The following is a 16,144-nucleotide window of genomic DNA, read 5'->3' as shown; positions in this document are numbered from 1 at the left end:
TTGGACATTAAAGGAATGTACATTTTTGGACAATAAGATACATAAGGTATTCTTTTTAGGACTGTAAAAAACGTAAACTTAATCAATCAGTAATTACCTTTAACACTATGTAACATATCATAATCCTTAATATGTCCTTATTTTGTCGTTTCTAAGAACATTTTACTATTTTTGTGCATCAAAAATTTAAGATTTAATTTATTATTGTTTTTTTTTTTACATTATTGTTGATTTTCGGTCCGTAAAAAATGTCTCGTCCTTAAAGGGTTAAATGAATCTGGACCTTATTATGATATGATTTAGCTCCTCAAACCAATTGCGAAGCTTAATCGTATGTTGATAAGGCTTAGTTCCTTTTAGAAATGGAAGAAAAAAGCCCAATTTCAAAGTTGCCCCAATATAAAGGTGCCGCAGTTCCTGCTACAGAGTTTTCATTTTAAAATCGTTTTTATTACTTCTAAAATATTTTGAAAAACTTAATTATGAATTTGTGCATAATCTTTTATACCGTTTGTGATATCACGAGTATCAAAAAATATGACGAAGTGAAAAAACTTTGCCGACCGCGTGAACAAGGCTATTTATTTTATATCATTAAACTGTTTTTTGCATCGAAACAATTTACGAGAATTTTTAGAGAGTAAGTCGCAAAATTGTGTAATTCCTCAAACCCAGTAATTTCGTGTAGGCAATAATTCTATGATTTTTTATCAACGAAGAGTAATGAGACAGATGTTTAGCGAGAATTGATTGCACCAGTTCGACCTCTTCATTGATTGTCTCTAGCATAATGGTGGAAGATAGTTCTAGTGGTGCAAACTCTGATGGATAAACAGACAAGGTTTTGCCAACCAAGACAAATCTAAACCGTTTTTAAGTAGCTTTTATATGAAGAGTTTTAAATAAAATTAAGATTTGTTCATAGATTATTGGCTTAACATTATTGTGATCTTGCAGGATATTCGGAAAATTTGTGAAGTCCGGTACATAAATAAGCAGTAGAATTTTATAAGTTCAAGTCGCTTATTATGTAACACTTTTATATCAATAGGACTTGCTTGAGTTTATTGAATACTCTCTAGTGATGATCGCCAATCTGGAAAATTTTTCTTATCTTGAAATCCATTTCAATTTAAAGTGTTAGCGCATTATGCAAATTGGAAAAGTTTTCGTAAAGTAATTAAGCAATTTGTTAAAATGGATTTATAAAAAATGGAAATTTATTCTAAAGTGTTAAATGTACAAGGTGCATCAGCTTTGTAGAAATCAATGGTTTGCAGTTGGTTAATCAGGTTTCAAGGTGGCTTGATGGCAATTAAGATTGTTCATGTTATATCAAAGAGAAAGTACTTTATTTTAGGTAATGCTAATTTTAAGTAATTGTGGAAAAACTGACTGTTTACCAAATCCTTGTATGGAAAAAAAATGAAACAGTATTAATCTGGATGAGGAGGACAATTCTCGGAATATCGTAGCGAATTAATCAGGAAAAATCAAAACACAGAAAACAGGTTTTTTCTCTTATCAGCTTTCTGCTAAGGGGAGGTGAGGCTATATTGAGCTGGGGCTACATTAAATACGCTAGGGTGAATTGCGGAAAGGGAGACACTTAAGAAAAAGTTCAATTTCAGATGCATTTTTAAGCCGAATAATTTTATTAATTTCATTTTCTTTGCATCATGAGATTGCTTGTGAAATATTCTAACAGAATCTTCACAGTTTTTACTAGAATTTTCAACCAATTAATTAGAATATTCAATCAAATTAGAAAACAACACATTTTGAAAAGCTGGACAAAATTTTGGAAAGTGAGACAAAAACTTTTAGAAAGATGGACATAGTGATATTAATGACAAAATATTATTCGAAATATGTAGAAAATCAATTGTTGGGGGTTTTCTGCGTATACTTGCATATTGGATGGTTATGCTAATCCCTGATTTATATCCGGGTAACACTTAAGGAATCCTAATTACCAAGAACTTCATGGACGTCCAACCAAAAACAGGTTCTGTAAATTTCACAGACGCCTCGCGCTGTCCATCAGTTATAGCTTTAAAGCGGATGAAACTTTTTATCACATTTGTATTGTATTGTATTGTATTTATTTTTCCATTATCATTGACAATATTTGGCCTTGTTCAACCTTTCATACCTTGCGGCCATCGACGTCTTAGTGTTGGTTACCAACCTCCAGGGTGAAAACGATGGAAAACCCCTTCACAGGTTGTATATTGTCAGGTTTACACTTTTACATTTTTGTATTGAATCCTGAGTTTGTCCATGAGTGCCTAAGTCAATGATAAGAATAGAGGCCTAGCTATACTAGCTGTTGGCCATAAGAATGCAGCAAGATATCACAACACACATAGAAACCAAGACCGTAAATGAAGTACTCTAACGTGTCCGACAAAATAAAACAAAATAAGATAAAACAAACCCAAAAAGAGAACAACAAACGAAGGTCAGAAAATCAAATCAGATCAAATCAGTATCGGATCACAGTGATGGAACACACACGCGCCACCGACCAACCCAATTTCAATTCCCAATCCGGCCAGGTCCTTTTGCACTTCCTTTGGGAGCTCTGTAAAGGCTCCTCTTTGTTTTTCTCAAGGTGTTTTTGCGATTTTTACTAACCACTTTGTCAGAAAAAGTGGTCTTCGGAATCTGGAAGTCTTGGCAGCCTTTCTCCAGGAGATTTTCTCCTTATCAGCTACTAACTGCTGTTGCAACTATTTCCCCGGGTACTTAAAGATCCTTCTCTTCCTTGTTGACATGATTTCACTGCACAAAACCACCAAATTCATTCACAAAATCAACTTGTCCAAGATTTCATAAAACTTGTTTTGAATGCAACACGAAATTAAATCACTTTTCTCTCCTTTTTGACTTTAATATTTCAAAAATTATACCGAAAAATCAAACAAATCACTTTGATATTTTCCTAGCAACCTCCATAAGAAACAGAGAAAATGACAACTACCGTCTGAAGGTTATGAATATCACTCATGCAATACATTTTTTAAATTCTTCTTGCAAGTCACTCTTTGATTGTTTAATAAATACTTTTGCATTTTTAACTTCTCAAAGAATCACAATATTAGGTTTAATAATCTTTTTATCGACAATTGAAATATATAATTGATTTATTATCAAGTTTTTAGGGAGGTGTCTCACATTCCACACTGCTTGGTCCCACTTTCCAAACTGTCTTGCTTTCCACTCTTTACCCTATTTTTGCGTATTCTTAATTGGAGCTGAACTCTAACGTAATGTAATTTAGATAAATAAAATAATTAAGGCTCTAAATAACTAAGTTATAACTAGGTCCAAGTTTCTATAGAAATATGCGAAAAAATAACGTTTTTAATATAGCACCTGCTCAGTGTAGCCCTACCTTCCGCTACTATATGTCATATAAAGCTAAAAAAAATTCTTTCCGGATTTGTAAAAAAAAAATGGAAGATCGAAGAAAATAAAGCAGTGCCATTACATTTCCTCAAGTGCGATGTCTTTTTCAACAGGTAACGTTGACTCAGCCCTCACTATGACGAATGAATTGCTGGAGCTGAAACCAGACCACGAGAGGGCAATTGGCAATAAGCAGTACTATGAGAAGGAGCTGGCATTGCAGAAAATGGATCGCAAACTTCGTGGTGATGATGGTTCTAAAGATCTCGACATGGATTTTGAGGTAAGTACAAAACGGAATGAAGCTCAATGCCGAAGAAAATTGCCTCAATGAGTGGTTTTGCATAAAATTTCCGTGACATTTTGCCTTCAAATAGCAAGTTCGCAGTGTAAGTGATCCGTCGAAATTTGATCTTCCGGAGAGGCGGCTCTATGAAATGCTCTGCCGGGGTGATATTAAACCATCACCTTTGGAATTGGCACCACTGAGGTGTCGCTATGCAACGAATAACAGTCCTTTCCTGAAAATTGCTCCACTGAAATTGGAGGAAGCCAGTCTGACGCCCTACATCGTCATTTACCATGATGTCATGTCTGATGAGGAAATTGAAGTTGTGAAGAAGCTGTCTAAACCGAGGGTGAGTCTTCATTCAGTTTACTTTGCATGGTCACCGACTAAAAAAAAGGCCATTAACACGTATTCATAAGTCCCTTCCCTATAGAATCATCTCATACTTTGATCTCTGATTTCATCGTATTTCACGCGAGAAAATTAACTTTCAGTATAAACTTCTCTATAATCCTCAAGTATATTCAACTTCTCTTTCTACAATCTAATTGAAAAGTTATTCCACGAAACATCTGCAGCTTAAATTTAAATTTCTTATCATCTTGTTTTCCATGTTCATGCTCTAACAGTCAAAGTTTAAAACTTTTTGCATTCAAACGCAATCTTCAATATTTGTTATTTAAGTTGGTTATCCATGCCTCTTTTTCTTGGTCTTTTTTTGGGAGCACTATACTGGAGTTATTTATTTTAAAACTTCCGCAAAAGTTATTCATCCATTTTCTTCTACATTTCTGGTGATTCACAAAAGAGAACCTTCCAATTTGCTAAACCAAAGATAATCCAATTGCAGTGTAGTCAATTGATATCCCTAAACTAATTAAACTCAATGAAATTTACTCTTGAAACATAAATACGCGCAACTTTAACAATTATTCCCCTGATGAAAGTAGATATAGTTTTAATAAATTTACTAACATAATTTTAATTGGATTTATTCATTTCCGCAAAAGTTTATGGGAAACATTTTCATTAGAAGGATTCAATTTCAAAAGTTCACGGATGAGAGAGAAACAATTATAATTTTTCTTGAAATTAATTATCGTTGTTATGATTTTCATTGATTTTTTTTAATAGTTTTTCCATGCATTTTTATTGCTCTAATTCTGCAGCGTAATACAATACCTGAGAATTTCAATCTCAATAAAATTATACTCTTTCGTTTCCCCCTTGGAGCAGAAAATTACATTTTGATATAATTTACCTAATCTAAAGATTAAATTTTATGAATCCGTACTCCTTTTTCAGTTTAGAAAAATACGTTTTACCTTTATTTATTAAATTATGATAAATTGAGTTATACTTTTTGATTTTGTTTGATTTTTTCTCATGTGAGGTTTTATGATTGGTGTTGAAACCTTTTTATATCCGACTTTTTTTCTTAAATCGAGCGCACTTTTGAACCTCAACAAAACACATTTGTTATTCAATACAGGGAGTACGTTTTCGTGCTTAGCTTCGATTTAACTAATCGTACACCAAAATTTAATGCAATCTTATTTGTTTTGATCTTAACCCTTTAAGGACGAGAGGTTCAAAAATCGGGGGTCCGAAAAAATCACTTTTTATGACTTTTTAGAGCAATACACAACTTTAGATGACCTTAGGAAAAATTTCATTTTTGGGTCACCGGTGACCCAATCGTCCTTAAAGGGTTAAAGTATTAAAAATCTTAATGCGATTGGCTAGACCGACTAGACCTTGAAAGCACTCAATAAAATCTAAGCTATACTGGTTGTGAAAGATTGAGCAGAAATTCGTTTTGGGAAGGGTTACTCAAATTTGGAATACTGACACATTTTTTCGTTCAAATTCATAGAATCCACGGAATCACTCGTAAGATTCTAATAGAATCTGAAATGATATTCTTTTGAGAATCAGTGGGATCAAATGAAATCAGGGAATCATTCTAACTGAATATTCCGCCATGGTAATTACAGATTTCTACGGATTGTTGTTTTTTTTTTATTTTCCAAAGAAGATTGGACATTTTCAACTAAAACAACAATCATGGAATATGTCTCATTCGAAAAGAAATACGATTTGTCCCATGGCAGATACAAGGTAAAAGACCCAGTAAGCAAATACGGTTTAGGGGACCCCTGGTATACCAACACTGAGAGAAATACGAAAAAGTTAAAATAACATTCCGGAAATGTTAATTTTACTCTGCAGTATTGATCCGTTATAATTGATTCGTGATCATCGATGTGAATATTACCCTTTTTTCATGTTGATTTTACCCTCAAAAGGCGTAAAATTAACATGAAAAAATGTTGATATATTTTTACACCTGAAAAGTGTTAAAGTTATGACGAAAAAAAGTTAATCGTAGCCTCTTTTTTTTCTCAGTGAAGAACAAAATTGTGAATTGTGAGGCGCTACATTTTGTCCTATGTTCAATATTTTATATAGATTGAGTTGCCCAGTATTTAGGATTGATGAGGGGCTCTATTTAGAGTCAAGGATGCAGCCAGGCTTTCAGCAAGAGGGGGCCAAATTGGAGAACTATCCCCAAAAGAAATCGTTTTTTTTGAACGCAAAGAACAAAATTTTCCTCAAAAATTTGTAAAAATAAGCTTAATTATTATGACTTTGAGCATAATTAAAAATCAATAAAAGGACAAGCGTTTTCATGGATAGACTAGTCTTTTGTTCCTGGAAATTGCATTTTAAGTTTGAGGATCCCAAAACGATGTTCTTAGAGACCAAAAAAGCTTTTAAACTTTATATGCTCGAAAATCAGAACCAATCTTATTTTAATCCGATTTTGATGATTTTAAGGAGTCAAGATAGCACATAATCAAACTTAAATGATTTACAAAAAAATATTAGCTTTTATGTTTTAAGGAAAAGTGATTAAAAGCACCTTCCGTTTTTTTTTCAATTTCTTAAGAAAATTTAGACAATCTTTCTGTTAGAAGTTCACAATAAATTTATTTTCAAATCGTTTTTTTATGATAATCAACTTATTTTCAAAAGCGAAAACACTCCATAAAAAAAATTCGAGTGGAAATTCTGTTAAAAGAATATTTTTTACATGTTAAAATCAAGAATTTAATTAGGGCTTTTCGTTGAAGAAAATGGCGGGTAAATTTTGGTCAAAAATGAACCGATAGTGCTGTTTCTAGAGTTTAAAAACTTTCTTTCAAAATTTGAATTCTGATCCTATTTTGACTATTTTGAGGCTTGATGTGGAAAGCTTTCTAGCTAGATATTTTCTAGACCTGTTCCATAGCGACATTGTAGCTCTTGTTCAAAAATTACCTTGATCGTATTTAGCAATATCTGAAATTCGATAAATTCGAAGATATCGGCGATTAACAGAATCACAGAATGACATAATTTAGAATCACAGAATACCGAATTGAATTATTAAGAGAATGACACATTTAGAATCATTAGAATCACATATGGGAATCCGATGGAATAAACGAAATATGGACACAAATGTTCGATCTTAAGTAACCCCTTCGACGATTTTATCGGTTTCGATTTTTTTTAAATAATAATTTCCAGACTAATAAATTGCCAATTTGGTTTACTGAAAGTCTTCTGATAAAAATTGATGATCTACTAAACATAAATAGGGTTATTGTGGTTAAAATTCTTATAGTGTAGGCAACCAATCTCTTAAGTTTGAAATGCAATATTTTTAATTCAATATTGAGAAACAAAAGAAGAGGCCGAAATTTCAAGGTGGTCCAAATCTTGTAGAGTTTCCCTAGTTATACTTGAGATTGTCTTCTTATAACTGGTGAGAATTCAGTGTTTATCCGTTATCCAGATGAAAAAGCGGTGGGAAAGCGTCTATGCTTTGCGAAATGCTCGAACTCATGACTTTGTAGCTACATTTTTTTTAAAGTATTTTCGCATCATTTATCGTTTATCGGTTCATAACGGATTTGAATTGATTTGTAAATCACTTAAAAGATCGCTCAAGGTGGCTAAAAAGTATTGGAATTGATCTGCAGACAAAAATTACTGATCACTTCATAAGTAGTTCATTAGAGGTTCAAAACCGATTGGAATCGGTTCAGGCTAGCTAGAAATTCTAAGACCTTTCCAATGAGACAAACATAATACCATTCTGTTGAGAAATGCGATTTCTAGAGCCTTATTAAACTTTGATGTTGAAAAATTGTTATTAGAAATGATTTACCGGTATTTTCGTATATAAGCGAAATGTCTGTCTGAGCAACATCTCTATCCGGAAATGAAAAAAATATGGTTTTGGAGGGGAAGTAGGGGACAGGGGGAAAATAAGGGACATGTTAATTATGCTAATTATGCATAATTGCTTAATTATGCGAAGGCCTACTTATAGGGGGGGGGGGTCCGCGTAAGTCTAAAGTCTCTATCTCTAACCGTTTAACATGTAAAGGTGGAAACATACAGACTACAGACGGACGAACGAACAAACAGCGTGACACGTGAAAATGCGAACTCGAGACCAAATAGGCCCATTAAACATGATTTAGTGCAGATTTTTATCCTTGAGCAATGTTTTTGATAGAAAATTTCAAGAGGAAAAACCCTCATAAAATTCTAAAAGTTTATTTTTAAAGGATCTTATTCTTATAAACACCAATAAACACTGTACTTACGCTGATATTTTTGGATATAAAGTTGGTCTACATTGAATTATCCTGTAAGGAAAATATTTTCATATTCCTTGCTTAAATTAATGAAAATTTTACATATTTAACCCTTTAAGGACGATTGGAACACCGGTGTCCCATAAAGAAAATAATTTTTCATGACTACCTAAAGTTATTTTTTCCTTATGTTTGTACGTAATTGCAAAATAGAAGATTGAATGAATCTAGGATATTTTTTGCAAGTCTACAGCTATTTGCTATATATAGCAAATTTTTAAGCTTAAAAATGACGAATTTTGAAATTCTCATATTGAAAAATTATTTTAATTATTTTTTATACTTCCAATTTTTTTTAAGCAAAATAGTTTTGGATAAAGAAACTACAATACTCAAACGTAATATTTTTCATTAGAATGAAAATTATTATTCATTGGTATTGTCAGAAAAATTACTTAAATTTTTAGGCTATTTCTGTCCCTATCGCTCGTAGAGGTGAAAATTACACCGAATGTTGGATTTTCCAAAGTCAGATGTAAGACGTTTCATTGATTTTATTTATCGGTGAAATTTTTATTGTTGATTTTCGGTCCGTAAAAAGTGTCTCGTCGTTAAAGGGTTAAGGAGATTTGTGAAGGTTATTTATGGTGAAAAAGAATTAAGAATTGACTTCTTTTATCTTCCAATATATCGAATTTTTAAATTTTCTATTTCCTATTTGTTGTAGAGCTTTCCCCATATGGATTAGTTCAAATCGTTTATGACCAAGTAAATATCAAACTGAAAAACACTTTGTAAAATTATCGATCTGGGTTTCATGCCAGGCTCGGTTAATTTATTTCTTTAAATCGATTTTGTATATTTATTCCAATTTTTATGCCTGAAACTGCCCCCCATTTCTTTATGGTATGACTTGAAAGTGAAAATAGTTCTTAGTAGTTTCCATAACCTGTTTCAGTTGGATAAAGTTTGAATAAATTTGGCATGAAAAGTTTTTGAAAAATGACTAATAAATTGCGCAAAGTTTCATATCGCTGCATAAATTTATTTAAAGCAAAAAAAAACTTTGACTTTATGCATTCTCTTCCAAGATTTTGCAGAATTATTTACCGTGTTTGCGTAATGTTTATCATCATGAATTATTTATGCATAAAATGATTCAATTTGTCCTAAAATTGAAACACTTAAAGGGTAAACAGTAAATTTATGTTTTATGCCTTTCTTTTGGATTTATCTGTCATCTGTAGCTCTTTAATCCTATTTTAGGTTCAATAGTAACCTTTTGGAAAAGTTTTTGTGAGGGTCCAGCTACCCTCTGCTTGTCGTCTTCAATTATCTTAATAAAAGTTATTCAGTTTTATTAAATCACATTACAAATTCACGTAGTTGTTGAATATATTTCTGCACAACTTATATCTTTTGAATACACAAAGATCGATTGCAGGGAAGCTTACATTTTCAATATTGTTTCTAAATTTTAATAATAAATGTGTTTTGTACCATGAATGTTTTATAATGTTTGACAAAGTCTTGGAAATGTAGAATTCTTCGGGAACATATCTCTTCTCCACTGCCTTTTGTATATCAAATAAATAAGATATTGGATTTTATATGCTATTTTTGAGATGAATGGTGTGCAATTTTGGAAGGGAAAATTGTGAAATGTGAAGTTGAATATGAGATTTCTTAATAGAAAAAATTTATATGATATTCAATTTCAGTTTCGCCGAGCTACAGTTCAAAATCAAAAGACAGGTGAATTGGAGATTGCTCACTATCGGATTAGCAAATCAGCGTGGCTTAAAGACGAGGATCATGAATTTGTGAAGCGCATTGGGCGAAGAGTTGCTGACATGAGCGGATTGAGCGTGGAGACAGCCGAAGAGCTGCAGGTCGTAAATTATGGCATTGGGGGTCACTATGAGCCACACTTTGACTTTGCTCGGGTGAGTATAAAGCCAGTGTTGGTTACATCACGTCACTCTTGGATAATGGGCATCTTTGGATGCTTGCAGAAGGAAGAGACAAACGCATTTAAGAGCCTGGGTACGGGAAATCGCATTGCAACAGTATTATTTTATATGAGCGATGTCTCCCAAGGAGGGGCAACGGTTTTCCCATCAATTAGGACAGCTCTGTGGCCCAAGAAGGGAACTGCGGCCTTCTGGTTTAATCTCTTTACATCTGGCGAAGGTGATTACCAGACCCGTCATGCTGCTTGTCCTGTTTTGGCGGGAACTAAGTGGGGTGAGTTACCAAGTCAAATATTTTAAAATTAAGAATTTTAAGCCTCTAAGGACAATTAAGTTATCACGATCACGGTATAAGTAACATTTTTTTCCACTTTTAATCGTTAATTTATCCAATAATTTTTTACTTCTTTATTCCTTTGCTTTCAGTTTGACTTTTTAAGTAGATTGCACAAATCCTTATAAATACACTTATACAGACTTCAGACCAAAGGTTTAGCCACAGCTTTTTAATTCTTTAATGTCTATTCGATATCTCTTTTGATTTTTTTGTAGTTATATTTGGGATTATTTAGGATTTTTAAACAGTCCAGAACCTCGCTAATACCCTAGACGTACTTACGACTTAAGACGAGAGATTGCTTAACGTAATTACAATCAAAATAATGATTTGTCTAAACTTCCTATCAGTTTCACACTAATTAATCCGAAAGACGCATTAGGGCAGAATCACATTGACAGTAAAATGCTCACCGTATTTCATTAATTTACGCATTTTTATTGCAATTCTTATGAAAATTCTCGATTACCCTATTACCTTATCTCATACTCGGTGGCACTAGGTGAAAATAATATAAGAAAATTGAAGAAATAAAACGAAAATTCAATAAACGGTGAGCAAAAAAGACTGCACGAAATATTTCTCTTACAGTTTTTTTTGCTCACCGTTTATCAAATTTCCGTTTTATTTCTTCAATTTTCGTATATTATTTTCACCTAGTGCCACCGAGTATGAGATAAGGTAATACGGTAATTGAGAATTTGCGTAAGAATTGCAATGAAAATGCGTAAATTAACGAAATACGATGAGGCTACGGCGAGCATTTTATTGTCAATGTGATTTTGCCCTTAATCATACACTATTGGAAATGTAATCTTAATTACGTCAAGTCATCTCTCGACTTGAGCCATAAGTGTGTCTAGGGCATAAGACTCCAGTCCGAAACCAATATTACAAAAATTAAGAATTAAAATTGCAATATATTGAAACCTGTGAAGTTTTCAGGTCGAATTATCTCTTCTATTGTAATATAAGTGCCTATAAGTTGCAGTTTAAGAAAAAAAAATAGACCACGCCTCCTGTAATAATTCTTTTAGATAATTCTAAAAAAATATTCTTTACGGAGGCTTTGGACTGTTCCGCTGTTTATTATAAAAATTTCAGAAAATAATATGGGAGGGTTGGGCATTTTCTATATGGGCCAATCCATCTTAATACGACCGAAAAAATTTAAAATCGCTTTTTCGTGGTATCAGATGTTTTTGAATTTTACATGTGTTAGAATACATGATAAAATAATATACCCCTATTGTTCTTTTGGCCCAAAAAATTCCCGACCGGAGATACATGGTGTCAAAGATGCGTCTCGTGCTTAATTCCTTAATTGCGATTTTTAGCAAATATTTTGAACGGGAACGGGTTGAACTTTCTTCTTATTCTTGTTTTTATTTGAAAGATAATTTTATTTTGTTTTAACCGATACACTCGATTTTGCACTGTGTGCCCAAGTTTTTTTTTAATGGTGTTTTGAATTGTTTTTGAAAAAAATTAAAATAATTTCTACTCAAAAACCCCATTTTTTTTTTTAAATTTTTTTATTATTGATCAGTAAGATTGGGTACTACATTCCCTGAAGAATCGAGTGTTCATTTTTCCGTTTAACGTTTTATAAATTATTAAAATTTTACAACTTTTTTAAAATTAAATAAAACCAGTTAAACTCAGAATTTGGAGTTAAATTTTTCAGGGAATAGATTGTACTATTCCACAATACTTATAAACAATCAAAAAATCAAAATTTTTCGAACTCGCGCTTTTGAGAAACATGTTTTTTTGATTTTTCAAATAAAAATGGATTTTATTGACAAAAATAAAACTTTGAGATCATTTGACACGCGTTAATATGTTAACTTATTTAACCGGATTTTTTTTTTATTTTTCAAAAAAAAAAATTTTTTTTGAAAAATTAAAAGAAAACAAAAAAAATCATAAATAGTACATTTGTTAAATATGATTTAAAGCTTTATTCTTGTTAATTAAAAACATTTTTATTTAAAATAAAACAAAAAAATCAGACACGCGAGTGCGAAATATTTTAATTTTTTAACTGTTAATAAGTAATTGTAGGTAGAGTATTTATTCCCTGAAAAGTTAAACTCCAAATTTTTAGTTTAACTGGTTTTATTGAATTTTGAAAATGTTGTGAGTGCATGGTATGATACTTCAGCGTTAAAACGGGATCCAGAAAGTTCGAAATACTTCTGGTTCATTCTGGAATATAGTCCATTGCAGCTTAATGGCACAGTCCTAGACTAAATAATATTAAAACGAAAATGTTGTAAAATGTATTTAATTTCAAGGGGGAGATATTAGGGTGAATATATGTGCACCACTTCCAGTACTTCCACAATTTATATGGAAGAGTCCTCTACACTTCCAGCATTTCGGAAGACTCCCGAAAATTTTGCAATACTTCCAGCATTTCTTGCACTCTCATGCACTTCTTATACTTAAGAATCAATAATTTATTTAATAATTATAAAAAATCTAATTAGGAAAACAATATTTCAATATTATATCTGTCTTTTATGACCAGCAGAATTTCTTTCTATGGACTTTCTAGGACACCAGTGGAGCTACTTTTGGAAGTGAGAGTCTCTAAAAAAAAATGTTGTTTCTAATTTATTGAAACTGTCTTGGAGAGTCTTTCTGGAGAGACAACTTTCAAGAGGTCCATATTTTTTGGTACCGCAAATTATTTTATAGAGATTGAAGCAAATGATAGTGTGAAGGGTCCTGAAAGATATTCTAAGTTCTGGAGAATTTTCCATTGCAAGCCCAAATAATAAAATTTGCATCATGGCTATTTTTTTCAAGACCTTTTCCGCTGTTGTATTAGATCATTTCTCACCAGTATCTGTCACAAATCGATCCAGAAAAGTTCTTTATCACAAACGTATCTATCAGGAGGGAAATCGCTACCACTGCATAATATCTTGTATTTTGGATTTTATTCTTTCTTGTGAGCCGAGTTATATTTACTTCTTAGAAGAAATTATTGGTCTAATTCTAGTTGCACCACCAATACTAATTTGCAAATCGTTCATCAATCAGAGATCAAATATCTGTCTTTCGATACAAGGCTCCAGCTAAACGTTCTAACCTTAAGTCCGGCTTCAGACCTAAGGTTTAGCTCAGTTCTAGAAGATCTCAAAATCTTAAAAACGACCAATTAATTTGCTTCTTTAGAATCTGATAGATAATTTGGGTTTTATAATACAACTCTAAGTCAAAATTTTATGAAAAATCTTGTTATATAGGAAGTTAGAGAAGTTAAGCCATATAGCTAAGCCTTAGGTCTGAAGTCCGTATAATAGTGCAACACTTAACCGATCCACCAGATTGGCATAAGGTTTTTCGCAGTTAGGTATCGACCAATCTAAACAACTCTTTTTCGTCACTTAAAGTTCGGACCAGCATCGCAACCACCAAAATCAAGAAATGGGATTTCTTAATTTTTATATCATCAATAAGAGCATTAATTTAGTATTTACTATATCATCAAATCCGACAACTCAGTCAATTCCTTTCTCAATATTGGCTTCTAAAGGTGGGGACCATTAGGGAACCCATCCCAGCTTACCAGTTTACCTGGACTGGCCACAGGTCATGGTGTACTTCGAACATGTCCTAGAGGCCGATAATCCCAAGACAAGCTCTTTCATGCTTCCCTACATCTCCTTACAGTTTCCGAAGGTTCAAGCCCGTTGTCCAGCGTGGCGGTAGACTCACTACAATATCTGTCTAGGTTTCCCAGTCATTTCATTATCATAACCGAACTTGTAAAATGCCAACAAACTTTTTTTCAAATAATACTGCCGCTCGAATTAAAAATCTGAGCCAAAATTAGCGTCTAGTGTGCAAAATTTGGAATTAAACAAAGAAGACTTTATTTTCAGACACTGCCACTTCCAAAGATTTCCAAGCACTTCATTTTCAGCTGTACACCACTTCCGACCCTAATATCTCCCCCTTGTTTAATTTATATTCTTTATTTTAGCGAGAATTATTGATAAAAGCATTTTTTTCATATATTAAATAGCATAAAATATAGAGTAATAGTAAAAGTGGTACCTTTCAGATCGTTCTGGCTCTGACATTGACCCTTTCAATTTTTACGTGTATTTTACACTGTAAATTTGCACAAAGAAATTCAAAAGTTTAATGGTAATTTGGTTCATAAAGAACTAAACAAGTCACAAAAACTTTAAAAAATAAAAAGAAAACAAAAAAAATATATGATTTTAAACGATATTTTTATGATGCATTTGGTTCTGAAATGTACCGTGTACCGAAATATATCACACTACCCTAATAGGGCTTAGATGAATCGAAATAAAAACCTTAGTTTGGATGAAAATTTGTCACAATATACAAAAAGATACGTAAGAAAAAGTTAATGTGTATTAAAAATATACTAATTTTTGGAGATATCTCTTTCTAAACCTAGGATATTACGTGCAAATGGCCGGAGGGTCAGTTGAACCCAATATTGATGGTTGGTCATTTTTGGAATTAGGGTTGATCAACACATGAATATGAGAGTAATCAGTGGTGATTTCCGGTCTCTATCACAGCCAACGGAGCACTTTCCATACCCTTGGCTTTACAGCTTAAAATTGAAGCATTATAATTTCCTGAAATTAAACCCTTTAAGTGTTGAGATCTTATAGCGTTTTATAAATGACCATTTTCTCTGATTCTGACTGTGATTCTGACACCGGGGATACCTTGTCGTCCGTAGAAGGCTAGAGACAGAATCGATATGCAAATAATTTAAACTCACTATTGATTTCTTTTAGCAACATGTACAATATTCAAAAGCTTTACTGTATATGCTGTCTGAGAAATCTTTTATTACGTGTTGTTGAAGTTTTTCACCCTCTGTTCAAAACTGATTTTCAATAGAATACCCCTCGAGAAGGAATCCATTTTCCTTGCTGAGTTATCATCCCCTCACTTATGAATTCTATTAGCATAATGTGGTTCTTTTTCTTTCTCTCTTCTTGCTCGACACCTCCTCAAAATACGCAGTGTGTAACAAATGGCTCCATGAGAGAGGACAGGAATTCCTCCGACCCTGCAAACTCCAACCAGATCATCCACCGATGTATTAAATGTTCCAACACCCCCACATCGCCAATTCTATTTTCGACTGGTTTTAGGATGAAGTGTAAATATCCTTTTAGAAGATGTGTGGAAAAAAAAAATAGGCGCGAAATCTAATAATAGGAGAGAATGAACAGTGACTCGCTAAATCAATTTTACCAAAAAGTTTAGTCATATGAATCTATTTTATCCAGTCTTTCCTGTACCAGAGGAAATTCCTCGAAATTCGAATTAGCGTCAAAATCGGACTAACTTTTGCAATTTCAGCGTGAAAATTGGGCGATTTCATAAATTATATATCTTCTCGAACAATGTCTAAATGTACAAAAAAATGTGTTTTCTTTTGTAATAAAACAAATTTGCTGAA

General features: G+C 32.6%; 1 protein-coding gene across 1 annotated transcript in view; it reads left to right on the top strand.

Moving 5' to 3' along the window:
• The window catches only part of LOC129809255 (prolyl 4-hydroxylase subunit alpha-1-like), a 34,260-nt gene extending 18,116 nt beyond the window's left edge, over positions 1-16,144 (top strand). The window contains exons 5-9 of the mRNA XM_055859068.1: positions 3,528-3,697; positions 3,792-4,052; positions 10,080-10,304; positions 10,374-10,605; positions 15,703-16,144. Coding sequence (XP_055715043.1) covers positions 3,528-3,697; positions 3,792-4,052; positions 10,080-10,304; positions 10,374-10,605; positions 15,703-15,785 — 971 coding nt within the window. The 3' untranslated portion in view covers positions 15,786-16,144. The remainder of the gene's footprint in view (positions 1-3,527; positions 3,698-3,791; positions 4,053-10,079; positions 10,305-10,373; positions 10,606-15,702) is intronic.

This window comes from Phlebotomus papatasi, unplaced genomic scaffold (genome assembly GCF_024763615.1).
Source record: "Phlebotomus papatasi isolate M1 unplaced genomic scaffold, Ppap_2.1 HiC_scaffold_53, whole genome shotgun sequence".
Lineage (NCBI taxonomy): Eukaryota > Metazoa > Arthropoda > Insecta > Diptera > Psychodidae > Phlebotomus > Phlebotomus papatasi.
This window is presented reverse-complemented; position numbering and strand designations above follow the sequence as displayed.